This window comes from Elgaria multicarinata, chromosome 13 (assembly GCF_023053635.1).
Source record: "Elgaria multicarinata webbii isolate HBS135686 ecotype San Diego chromosome 13, rElgMul1.1.pri, whole genome shotgun sequence".
NCBI classification, from domain to species: Eukaryota; Metazoa; Chordata; class Lepidosauria; order Squamata; family Anguidae; genus Elgaria; species Elgaria multicarinata.
The window spans coordinates 16,191,983-16,205,331 of record NC_086183.1 but is presented as its reverse complement, the minus strand read 5'-3'; the positions used below and the strand labels follow the sequence as shown (position 1 = coordinate 16,205,331).

The following is a 13,349-nucleotide window of genomic DNA, read 5'->3' as shown; positions in this document are numbered from 1 at the left end:
CTCCTAGTATATTCATGTCACAGCCAAGAAGTAAAAGAGTCAGCAAGCAAGCTTTAATCATTCCTCTTTACAAAGACACTTTTTTTAAAAAATGGAGCTCACCATCATTTTTACTCCTCCCTTTCTCAAAGGTAGATTTTCCCTCCTGTTTTACAATCATGGAAATCAAACCAAATGACCCCAGGATTTTTAAGTATATAAATCTGTCATCTAATGTTTCTAGAGAACAGAAAACAAAGGCATATTGCGGGGTGGGGACAGATGGGAGATGTTTGGTCTTATTTTCGAACACGCCTAGCCCCAGTGGGGCGCCCAGACCGCTGCTCTGCTTTGTCCGCCCTCCCTTTCTCCTGCCTTCAAAGTGTTGTTAGTTCCCAGCCAGCAGGGAGGTGGGAGAGCCCGGCCTTCCATGCTTGTAGGGATGGCGCATTGGGCATCCACTCACCCTGCCATGGCAAATTACGACACCTCCCCACTCTGCTTGGGTGGTAAGAGCAAAGGGTACTCTTCTGACAGCCTCCGTGGCCTGGGAAAGGCCCACTTGGGGGGTTGTAACATCAGGCACATGTGGTCATAAGAGCAGTACCAGAAAGGAGAAAAGGGGGGGGGGGGCTTGGCATGGTGGCACCTCAAAGCTCTGCCTCCCAGGACCACCTTTCTCTAGACACCGTAGGGATGGCTATGTGTGTTTGGCAGGCGAGTTGAAATCCTCTCAGGTGCAAAGTACCACTTTTCCATGGTCCTGGCACCAAAACGAATAGGCCACAGCATAAATTATCACTTGTCACACTTCAGAAAAGTGCTTTTTGAAGGCAGGAAACCCCCTTCTCCTGAGTGAGACCCCAAGTCCATCGAGCCCCATGCTGTCCAATGGCAGCTGCTGTAGAGGGTCTCAAGGAGGGTCTTTTCCAGGTGGAGGGAAAGCACCTCATGCCAAGTAGGTGTTCTACCACTTAGCTATTGACCCGCCTTTGGGTCTGCAGCGTTCCTCTGTGGGATGATTGGCAACGGCAGACAAGCAGCCCCGAAAGACTGTTTGCTTGCGATGACCAGTTTCCTGGAACCCACAGCTGCAGAGGTGCCTGCTGAGATGGCACACATCACATCATCCTCTGTGATGCAGAGCAGTTCTCTGGCTAAGAGGTTAAGGTGATGAAGGTCGTCAGAGCCATCACGGACTGTGAGGATCATCCTGGGTTTTTCTACCATGCTGGTCAAGGCTTTGCCAATTTCTGTACAGTGGGATCCACAGGGATACAAGAACCAGCACTTTTGTATTATTAGTACTACAAGGGACACTGTTGTAATCTGCCCACCAACAGAAGACTTCCCTTTGAGCTGTGGGGAAACGCATCAATCCTGTGCTCCTTGGTGCAATGCAAAGTATGTTGTGGGGTAGCTTGTAACTGAGTGGGTGATTTAAGACCCACTAGCTTTACAAAAGACCTGCTCTCCCTAGAGATGAAAACTGCCAGAAGTGGTTTGTTGATATGGATCCCACACAGCCACCTGCATTTTTGGACTCTCCTTGGAGGGGGGGGGAGGGGCGTAGCTACGGGGACAGTCATGCTGAGCATCTGCACTTCAACATTTACCACTACACCACTGTTTCTGTAGCAGCACCAGGGCAAAGAAAATTAATGTGCACACCTTGGACAAAGAGGATAGAACTGCACCACTTTCAGTAAAGGGAACTCTTTGCCTCCAGCCAAAGTTATGGTTTGGGTGGACTTGGGCCCTCCAAACGGGCAGGCGTCTCCTAAGAGATACAGCTGAGCTCCCTCCAAAACTGGGATGGGCCACAAAGTCCTTTTAACCCCTCTCCACTTTCCTGGCATCCAAACACCTTCAAGAAATATCAAATACACCATCAAAGAAAATGCATCTTGTTGCCAGAATTATGCAACGTCCATGGGGGATTGATGACGGCAGGAGCATTGGGGATGTGCCAGTATTAGTCCTACTTAGAGTAGTTTTGTTGAAATGAATTAAGTTAGACAGACACCTGGGTGCAACCCAGAATGCTTGTGGAATTGTGTCTGTCCTCAGACTCGAGGCAAGACCTCCTCCACACCTGGAATGTTTGGGTGCACAACTGATGGGTCTCTTGCTTTGTTCTGGCAGTGAAGAGCGCTGCTCTGGCTGCCTCTCCCACCAAGCCTTGACAGCGGTCTTTTCTAAGGCCCCTGCTAACGGGTCAGTAAGATCCTCTTGGACTTAGTGAAGCTGGGCTGCCCAGCCCTCTTTCGGAAGAGCCCTTCAAAAGATTTTGCCTTGCCCTCACCAGCGCCACGCGAAAAAGGGGTTTAAAACCCAAACCCTCAAAAAGAACTCAGCAGATAGTTCCAGGCACAGAGGAGGTAACGCAAGTGGCATTTGCAAGGATTGAGGGCTTTCCACGGTGTGCGTGTGCTACTACCCACCCACCCACGCTATGTCCTAATTTGCGCTGTGGCCGAATCATACTGGGCCTCCTCCCAGTGACCTGCCCTAAGAATCCCCCCACTGCCCAGAATAAGCTATTCAAGACAGACAGGTCTGCACAAAGGAGCCCCACCCATGTTATCTATGTCACAGCATCGTCCTCCCTATAGAACAACAAAGCTAACCAGCAGGGTCCCTTGAGAGCACGCTGTTGCAACCGTCCACAGGATGTAAGCAGAAAGGAGCCGGCCCCCAGCAACACCGGGGAGGAGGATGGAGCTGCCGTTCCCCAAGGTGGCGGTCCCGGCTCTCTCCAGCCTTGATTGGAGAAAGTGCTTCGACGTTGTACCGTTCCAGGTATGCAAGAGCAGACTATTCTCCCCCCTCCCACACACACTCCAGCTGACAATGCAACTCATAAAGGGGGGGGGGCTTCTTTTGAAAAACACGCCAAGCAGATGCAACTTCGTCTGGCTCTCCTGCAGGTGGTGTTGGGGGAAGGGGAAGCTGTCATGGACCCCCCACCCCTCTTTTTAAGCTTTTTCCTCATACACAAAAAACTTCCAACGGGAAAAACGAAACACCAGCAAACCGAGCCAGAAAAGGCTGCTCAAGGCAATAGCCCTCAAGGGAGGGAAAGGGAGGGAGGGAGGGAGGCAGCAGGAGGAAAGGGTTTTGTGCTACTTTGTCGTTAAGATGTAAAATAAAGCTGTATTGTTGAAAATAAAGTGAAAACGACACAACTTTTGCATAAATATCAAGGCCATCAGAGGCTAAGGCTGTTTCTCTCCCTTGTCACCACATCCAAGATCATCCTCTGGCCTGTGCAGGTCCCTGAGATTATTTTTTGTTTTCAAAATTCCTGTATGTTGGGGGCAACCGTACCGCAGGGTCCTCCTTCACGCCATCTCCTCCCGTAAGTCTGCAACAAGAAGAGCAGAGTCGGTACAGCTTTCCAGACAACATTTGAGAATTCGGAGCTGGGCTAGCAATTCAGGATTTGAGAATTCAGTTTCACGCTACTAAACAGCCTTGCCCAAGACTACACCATTCTCTCAACCTCAGTTTCTCAACTGTGACATGGGAACAGTCTGGACTGTCTTCCGCCACCAACATCACAGAAGTGTAAAGCTTCGCATCTGGGCAATTAAAATTTGTTGGCAACAAAAAGCTCCCGGTCGATGCTTGCGAAGTTTGAATACTTCTATCCTGTTCTTGCTAGTCACAGGAAAGGACAAGCCTCACTATTCCAGCTTTTGAAAATTCAACAGGCTTTGACTGCTCTAGCGGAATGAAGCCATTCTGCCATTTTGCAGTTGTTCCAAGTTTAAAAATAATATGGGTTATTTGGGATTTAGAGGCTATTCTTGGTAGGGGGTTCAAAAGGCCATAGAAGGGCAACAGGTCAGTGGAGGAAATGCAAACCTATCCGCAGGGTGCTGGCGGTGGAAACCAGAAACAGAAAAACCTATTGCCCTTCTGATTGGCTAACAGGCTGGGAGAGGAGGTGGAACAGGGTATATAAGTGAAGCAGGCAGGCTAAACTACAAAATACAGAGTTGCAGAGGACCACAGCTCCAGGGATAAAGGAAGCGGAGCCCCAAAGCAAGAAGGCAGGAAGCTGCCCTGTCAAAGGATTAGGATGAGCTGAAAGAAACGGCTTTATTCCTAGGACACGGGTTAACTGTCTAGAGGAATGTATTTTTTCCATGTTATTTTCATAGCCTCATTGCTCTTATGTTTAACTGCTAAAACTGTTTTCAGATGTTTTTCTCCTTAGAAGTTTCATTCCAATAACTCTCTAAATACTATTTTTGTAACTATATTAAAAACTAAATTTGTTGGTAGTTTTAACCTTCGTTTGATGCCTTGATCTTCACCCCATGCTTTCCCACTCTACCCAGTTCAGAGCTAGGGTCAGTAAGGAACTCCGTAGGAAAAACAAAATGACAAAAGAAGGGCTATTTTAGTGGTCAGGGGGAAAAGTTCACCTGACGGTAGCAGTGAAGACCAGAGGAAGAGCAAGACAAACAGGGAGCAGATTAATTGGCTTGCTTGTCTCACCCCCTGCCCATGCTGTGATAACCACACACTCTTAAACATGCTGTCATAGCAATATGGGCTAGAAACTTGCTTTTTAAAAATTAAAGTTAACATCTCAGGAAGAATGCCACATCTTCTGCTTATTGGACAGGAAACACAGCCCTGGTAAGAGTGACACACCTCACAAGGCTGGAAGGGGACATAGGCATTTTGAAGTGGAAAAGGCCTTTACAAGGCTTACTTATAAAACAAAGGCTATATGACAAATGTTGGATTTGTTATTGTTTGTTTTTAGAAGTTTGAAATGAATAAAGATATACTGAAATGTGTTGAAATTCTCATTCCAATCAGAACTCTGCTGGGGTGTGGCCAATGGACGGAGGGACCCAGGCAACTCAACAGCAGCTAAGGGACTGCAATATTTCGTTGTCCCTCACAAAAAATCCAGTAGCAGCGTCCAACACCGAGGGAGGCATAAGAATTTTGGACCCCTTGGAAATGGAGAGTTAAGATTGAGGGACAGAAATTCTGTGCTCCCTGGGAGGGTGGCAGAGGGTGGAGTTGGAGCTCACCCTCCAGGGTCCACCGTCACAAGTCAGCTCATGGGCGGGGAAGTCCCCACCCACCCCTTGCCAGCAAAAAAAGGGGGCATTCTGGGGACAGACGGGGAGAGACTTTAGATTCAGCCGATCTGGGATTACAGTGCTTATTTTCTTTCCATCGTTCCACCCTGCCATGTTGGATCGCTCTGCCTGTCTAACAGATTGAGTTCAGAACCAGAATTCTTTGGCTTCATCTCAGCCATGCTGTGAATTTATCGGGAGGCCTTAGACAAATCTTTCTTTCTCAGCCTCAGTCTCCCATTTGCAAAATATGGGAGTCACAATTACAATATTGGATTACTGCAATGCGTTCTATGTGGGGCTGCCCTTGAAGCTGCTCCGGAAGCTGGAGCTAGTGCAGAATGCTGCAGCTCGGCTGTTGTCTGGAGCTGCCTCTTTCCAGCACATAACTCCTCTGTTGAGGGAACTGCACTGGCTGCCTATTCGCTACCGGGCCAGGTTGAAGGTTCTTGTACTTGTGAACAAAGCCCTAAACAACTTGGGACCAGGATACCTGAGAGAGCGCCTTCTCCCTTACCAACCTGCCCGGTCACTGAGGTCATCCGAGGGCCTGCTCCTGGTGGTTCCACCTAGATCCATCCTCCGATTGGAATCCACCAGGGGAAGAGCCTTCAGCATGGTGGCACCCCTCCTGTGGAATCCCCTGCCTCTGGAGGTCAGGCAGGCACCAACCTTGTACTCCTTTCGGCGCCTCCTGAAAACATCTTTATTTCAAGAAGCCTTTCTTTAACATGCAGCCTTGGATTACTGTTATTGCTTCTTTTTAAATTTTTGTTTTAACTGTTTTATTCTGTTTTTATTTTCATTTTACCTTGTAAACCGCTCCGAAATTTTTCAATGGGGAGCAGTATATAAATATTCTAAATAAATAAATAAAATGACCAATCTCCCTTACAGGCTTTTTTTAAGGGTTGCAGAGAATTATATGAAGCAGTCTGAACTCCTGCAAGTGCTGCCTGCAGGAAACGTTATTCATTCATTATTAGTTATTAATGACTCTTCTTGTTAACGCAGCTAGAGAGCCATAGAATCAGAGCTGTTGGCAACTTCCCTGAGTCAGACCCTGGGTCCATTTAGCCCAGTACTGTCAACCCAGACTGGTAGCATTGGCTCTCCGGGTTTTTGGGTAGGGATCGAATCTGGGACTGAGCTGTGGCACAGAGCGAAAAGTCAACACTTGGCCCTCTAAGTTCTCTTGCTTAATAAAGCAGCCCTGCAGAATTGAAACGTTTGATGTCTCACGGTTTTTATTATGTTGTCGTTTTTAAGGTAATTTTGAGTACCACCCTGATATGCATAGACGAAGGGCGAATTTAAAAAAAATATTCCTAAATAAATATGCAGCGACCCATTGGCGCCACTTTAGGAGGGCAAAAATGACTGGCATAAAAGGAAAAGGCACAGGCGGTACTTGCTAAGGATGGGATGCAAAACCCGATCCAGGATGTAGCTTTTGCTGGAGTGGACAGAACAGAGCCCACCGCGTGATGGAAAGGGCACCTCCATGCATCCTGCACACTTGGGTCAACCACAGTAGTTCTGACCCAGGTATTCAAGCCATCAGAAAGGTTGTGGGGGCAGGGGGCGGGGCTCAGCATCTGTGCAGATGTGGAGGCCTGTTTGAGGGGGGCCCACCTGGCCCCCACTTTTCTTTGCCAACGCATAAATAATCGTTTATTTGGCTGTTTGGCAGCTCCCAATTCTGCTGCATTTCTTTTTTTGGGGATGCGTTGCTTATTTTTATGGCCTGCCTGGATTGGTGACCTTTATTGCTGCTTATTCATGATTCCTTTTTGTTGTTTTGCATTTTTATTACCTTTTGTCATTTCTACAACCTCGTGTGGCACAGACTGGTAAGCGGCAGTTTCTGCAGCTGAAACTCTCCCCACGGCCTGAGTTTGATCCCAGCAGAAGCTGGTTTCAGGCAGCCGGCTCGGGTCGACTCAGCCTTCCATCCTCCCGAGGTCAATAAAATGAGTACCCAGTTAGCTGGGGGAAAGGTCATAATGGCTGGGGAAGGCAACAGCAAACCACCCCGCTATAAGGCCTGCCAAGAAAACATCAGCGAAAGCTGGCGTCCCTCCAAGAGTCAGTAATGACTCAGTGCTTGCACGAGAGGTTCCTTTTCCTCCTTTCCCTTCCTTTGTCATTTCTATTATTGCTATAAGTGTCTTTGGATTATTCTTAGTGGGGTAAAATTGGACTAGTCGTGGCCATGTAGTGGCACTGTTGAGCAAGTGTTAACACAAAAGCCTTAGAAAATGTCTTTAAAATATCGAGGGAGAAACCTCAGGGCGTCCTTGAGCTGCCTCAGCCCCCAGCCTCCCACCACAGCCAGGGCCTGCCTCTGGCAAGCCCCCAAACAAGACACGGTGGCAGCCAACCTCTCTGGTTCTTGCCCCGGAAGAACCGGTCTTCTGGAGCTGGAGGCGTTTTATGACCACCCTGACCGGTGGGAAAAGGATTTATGAGCCACAGGGGAAGTGGGGAAACGCTTCATTCCTCACCAAGGATGACCACCCAACATCCCTCATGGCAGAACTGCCAAAGCGGAGTGCGTTGCCCTTGCTGGATTGGGACCGCCCCACACCCCTTACCTTGTGCCAGGGGGCTCTGCAGTGGTGTTTCCGGCCCCGCCGGGGGGCTGTCGCCACTAGGCCGCACAGCAGAGGCCTGGCTACCAGGCCCCTCCTCCTTAGTCCTCTCCCCGACTACAGCCAGGGGGGAGCCCAGCTCCTCCGCTCCCGGTGGCTTTGGGCTCTGTGGGGACTGCAGGCCCGGCCCAAGCGAAGGCTTCTTGGCGATGGGTGGGGGGATCTTCTGGGCCTTCTGGGCCTGGGATTTCCCAGCGCCCTGCTGGGTGAGCCCCACGGCAGCTGTGGAGCGCTGGCCAGAGACGTTAATCAATTCTGCAACCAGGTTCTTCTTCAGGTTGGCCTGGGCCTCCCGAGAAGACGCTGTCTCGATCACCAACTTCTTCGAGCTCTTTGCAAAGATGAAACTGGCTGTGGAAGCCGGGGATTTGTGCAGCGGGGACACCTGGCCGTCCTTGGCCTCGCCGGCGGGGGGCACCACCGCTGGCAGGGTCAGGCGGTGGCCCGCCTTCTTCTCGGCCGCTCCAAATCCTGCTGCTTCCCTGGAAGACAAGGTGGAGGCCTTCAAGCGCACGGCCTCGTGCAGCGGGTTTGAAGACGGGGTGTTTTTAGAAGCCGATGGGGGCCCCCTCAAGGAAAGCGACTTGCGGATCGGCTTCTGGGGGGTGGGCTGCCCCAGCTTGCCGCCCCCCAAACTGGGCCCGTTCTGCTCCGCCAGGGCCTTGGTGGCAGCTGGGCTCGCTGCGGGGCCGTGGGCGTCCATGTTGACCGAGCGCAGCCGCACCATCTGCAGCAGGGAAGGAGTGACAATGGGCAAGTTCGCGTCCTCCTTTGGCACAGAGTTGCTCTTGCTGCGCGTGGCCGGCTCCTTCTTGAGATCGGCGTGAGAGCCGTTGGCCGGTTTCTCGAGGTTTGGCTGGGCTTGGAGGCTGGAGGGCGCAGGTGCTGCCGACACCGACGTCACGGGCTTCCTGGGGATGAGCTGGGGGCCGGAGGACTCCCCCGCCGTGGGGAGCTTCGGGGGTGGAGGGGGCTCGACTTTCGCCGCTGGCAGTGGCGAGGCGTCCGGGACGCCCTGTGCTTCGATCTTCGAGGAGATCCTGGTGGAGAAGGAAGGCGAAAAGGTGGGCGCTTTGCCCTCCGTGGCAGCTGCTGCTCTTTGGCTGGCTGGCTGCTCCACAGCGGGAGCTGCCCCAGGGGCTTTCACGGCGGGTGTTTCCACGGCGACTGGCTGAGGCAGTGAGAAGAAGGCCTCATCCGGGGGAGGGAAGTCGGCCATGGAGAGGTCGTGCTCTTCTGGCACAGGCGGGGGTGGAGGGGGCCACAGTCCGTCTGGCTCAGTCCCCGAAGGGGCTGGGGTGGCGGCGGTGGCAGCAGCGGAGGCCTCAGGACTCAGGCCGGCCTTCTTTGTTGGAGGCGGGGGTGGGTGGTAGGCCGGAGGGGGTGATGGAGGCGGCGACCCGCTGCTGGGCTTTGCAAGGCCCCCCGGCCGCTTGTCAGCCTGGCCAGGGCCGGGCGAGGAGGCAGGTGCAGCGTGGTCATTTCTGGGCTCGGCCGGTTGGGCCTTGGTGGGCGGAGGGGAGAAGGGAGCCGGAACTTTGGGGTGAGGCGGAATAAGAAACTTGTCCATTTTGTTTGGAGCAGGAGCGGTGCTGGAGGGGGGACCAGCCATCACCTCAGCGGGAGCTGGATCTGAGGCAGAGGAGGATAAGGACGTCAGGGAGGAGGAGACGGAGACTCCTGGGGACTGGAGGGAGCAGACCCGCTCCGGTTTCTTTGGTTGTGGCCTCTTCCTCCCGGGGGACGAGGCCTGGCCGACCAGGCCCTTGGGCTGGAGGGTGGGCGTGCCGCTCTGGCTTGAGTACCCGCTGGAGGGCGACATGGTGCGGCCCGGGGAGCTGTGCTTTGAGGCGAGATCCTGGGCCTCGCCCACCCTCAGCCCGGCCGCCTCTCGGAGTTTGTCGATGGTGATGGGGCTCCGGTGAGAGAGGTCGGGAGAGCAGGCCAGGCTGTCGGAATGGAGGCTGCTGGTCTCGCTCCGTGAGCAGGGGGAGAAGACTTCGTCCTCGACCGTCAGGCTGGGGCTGCCCCGCTGCCCCGCGGCCCACGCCTCACTGCTCTCCCGCTGGGGCCTGCGCTCCGGCTTGGGGGGCAGGCCCATTGCTTTGGGCGCCCCCTCAGCCTCCAACTGCTGGGCCTTCTGGTGCAAGGAGTACGTCCTCCGCGGGGGCGCCGGGGCTCTCTTCATCTTCCTGAGGGAGACGCTGCGGGCCGAGGAGCGGTCACTCCGTATGCTCATGCTGTCTGAGCCGTCCGCCGCACTGCCGGTGCTGTAGGCGGGCGAGGCCCGGCCGCTGCTTCCTGACGACCGCACACCCAGGAGGTTGGGTGAGGCAGGGGCGGCCTTGGCGCTGACGCAGTTGGAGCTGGTGCCGCTCATGGCGCTGTAGGTGCTGAGCTGGTCAGGTTCAGGCCTCCTGGCCGCTTGGGCCCGGCCGCTCAGCCCAGCCTCACCCTTCCGGCTGCCGCTGGCGCCCCCGTGTGATGAGATGGTGGAAGTGTTGGAGACGATGGTCTCCGTAGACTGGGAATGGCTCCAGTTGTCGCTGGAGGAGGAGTGCTCGCGGCTGCGGGGGGCGGAGGGGAAGCGCCCCATTGAGCGCACCGAGGTGGCCGGGCTGGCCGTCGCCAGGCTGCAGCGGCTGAGCGTGCGCACCTTGTTGCGGGAGAGAGCGATGACGTCCACCATGGGCGGCAAGATGGCGTTGGGAATGATCTTCGACAGGTAGGTGCCCTGCGGTGAGATGGACATGACTGGGGGGCTCAGCAGCTCTGGGGAGCCCGGATGTGTGGTCACCCAGGGAACAGCCAGCGACTTGGGCCTTGCCAATGGGGAGAGCTTGGCGGCCGTCTGGCGCCCCAGCAGTGAGTCATCATAGTAGACGCGGTCGATGTGGCGCTGCAGGGCGGTGTCGGCCACCTCGGCCTCGAGCACCTGCAAGGAGACCCGGGCGCCCCCCTGGGGGACGGCCGCGGGCTGCAGCTTCCCGTCAATGGTGGGGATGTGGATGGCATTGCCAGGCACCTGGCCGCCATTCATCAGGGCCGGGGGGGTCAGGCTGGGTCGGACAGCGATGCTGCCGGGGCGCTTCTTGGCATCGTACCCATTGCTCAGGCCTGGAGGCAGGGAGAAAACAAAGCGGTTAAGGCCAACCAACCCCAAAGCAGCCCAGAAGCAGCAAATAAAAGGGGCAAACGAGAAGCAACAGAGTGCTGGGAGGGAGGAAAGCTCTCTGGTCCCCAAAAACGCTCTCGGTCACTTGAGAAGGCCTTGTCAGGAATGCACTAAGGAGCATTCCTGCACTGAGCAGGGGGTCTATTTATTTATTATTGCATTGATATCCCACCTGCAAGGAACCCAAGGCAGCGAACATAATCCTCCTCCTCTCCATTTTATCCTCACAACAACAACCCTGTGAGGTGGGTTGGGCTGAAAGTCTGTGACTGGCCCAAAGTCACCCAGTGGGTTTCCATGGCCGAGTGGGGACTAGAACCCGGATCTCCTGACTCCCAGTCCAACGCTTTAGCCACTACACCACACTAGCTCTTAGAAGCCCCTTCCAACTCCACTATTCCTATGATTCTATGATTTCCCCCCCCCCCCCCACCTCACTGCATAACTTACGGCTGCTCCACACCTGAGCCAAGAGAGAGGGGCAGGTTTCACAATCTCAGAAAGTCATAGAATCATAGAATAGTAGAGTCAGGAGGGGCCTAGAAGGCCATCAAGTCCAACCCTCTGCTCAATGCAGGAGCATTGAGTCGTCCCATCCACCCCTCCCTCGCACCCCAAACTGGGAGAGAACACTTTCTAACGGCCAAGACAGTCAGGTCCACATAACGCCCTGCGGCCTCGGCAATAGAGCCAGGCACCTCCCCGCTCGGACTGAACCGGAGGGGCAAAGTGTTTGGTTCATCCTCTCCCTCAGGGACGCTGTCATCTCACCAAATCTGATGGGCTGCACAATGGGCCCCGGGAACCTGGGGCATCGTTTTTGGTGTTTTTAAATCTTCACATTGGTGATACTTTTTTTGTTTTGTTTGTTTTATTATGTCTGCTCGTTTCATCTTGTTTTCTAACTGAATTGTTTTATGTTTGTTTTCTTGCTACTTTGGAGAACTTTGGGTTTTGGATGGTTCAAAAAGGTGAGAAGTAAATAAACACAGCGATGTTCGGCATAATTCCTGATTGGCTGGGAAGAAACAGCCTGGCCCAAAATGTACGCGGGTGGTTCACGCCCCCAAAGCCTTACTTTTTGCCTTACAGAATTTCTAAACTGAACACCCAGTTCAGCTGTTTTTTTTTTTTTTTTTTTAATTTTTATTCATTTTCAACACTATATAAACATAGATAAACATTTCCAAAATATAACTGAAACTAACACAATAAGAAAAAAAATACATCAAATATCTGCTGCATACATATTGAATAATTGTTGAGTACAAATATCAAAAACTATTACATATGCCTTATCACTCTACAACATCTTCATTCTTAACATAAATGTGCACCCCCCACCTCGGGATCATTCTTGAGTCCAAAATCTAATCATTTCTTCTGCTGGTGGTTTCCCACTTCCCTTAGTAAACACGAACACTAGGAACTGTTTCCAGATTCCTTCGAACTCATTTATTTTAGTTACGCCTTTTCTCCACTTAATATTACATGTCAGTTTATCATTAATGGCTATGTCCCATACTACTTTATACCATTCCTCAATAGAATATTCCCCTTGGATCTTCCAGTTCCTAGCTATCATCAATCGTGCTGCAACCAACAAACTCGATATCAGCTCTATAGTTCCTTTTCCACACTTTATATCTTCAAATAGTGACAGCAATGCTATTTTTGGTGTTTGTTCTATTTTCATTCCCACTATTTCTTCAATTTCTGAAAACACCATCTTCCATAATCTTTGTACATATTTGCATTGCCACCACATATGTAAATACGTTCCTTTTTCCCCACATCCTCTCCAACAATTTGCTGAATGTTGATCACTTATCTTATTCAATCTAACCGGGGTTAGGTACCACCTCCATAAAATTTTAAAATAATTCTCCTTTATTCTTACTGATAAACTTCTCAACACTCTTTGTTTCCATAGTCCCTCCCAGCTCTGTCGCCCTATTTGTATCTTCAAATCTGATTCCCAAATCATTTTCTCTGTATTCTCTCTAAACTCCTTCTCTAACAATATTTTATATATTTCACTCATTAATCCTTTTGAAACTATACTACTTCCTTTTCCTTTCTCCTTACTTACTACTAATTCTTCAAACCTCGTCATCTTTCTGCACATTCTATTATCTTTAATCCACTTTTTATTCCATTGCTCTAATTGACCATATTCTAGCCAAGATAGCTTCTTCTCCTTTAACAAATTTTCCATATCTTCTCTTGTTTTAATATCTCTTACCCAATCCTTTAATTTTATTTTATTTTTCTCTTTTAATATTTTACATAATCTACCCTTTAGATCCTCTGGGAAATTCTTTAACATTATTATCGGTGCTAAGGGAGAGTTGCTCGGAAGCAGCTTCCCTTTAAATTTACTCCAAATTTCCCATTGAGTCCTCAGGAGTGGATTATCTATACTTCCAA

At 51.6% G+C, this 13,349-nt stretch overlaps 1 protein-coding gene across 1 annotated transcript in view; it reads right to left on the bottom strand.

The window, feature by feature from the left end:
• Nucleotides 1-91: 91 nt before the first annotated feature.
• The window catches only part of NHSL3 (NHS like 3), a 34,619-nt gene continuing 21,361 nt past the window's right edge, over nucleotides 92-13,349 (bottom strand). The window contains exons 6-7 of the mRNA XM_063139815.1: nucleotides 7,688-10,861; nucleotides 92-3,346 (exon numbers count right to left, since the gene is read on the bottom strand). Of these exons, the coding sequence (XP_062995885.1) occupies nucleotides 3,324-3,346; nucleotides 7,688-10,861 (3,197 nt within the window). The 3' untranslated portion in view covers nucleotides 92-3,323. The remainder of the gene's footprint in view (nucleotides 3,347-7,687; nucleotides 10,862-13,349) is intronic.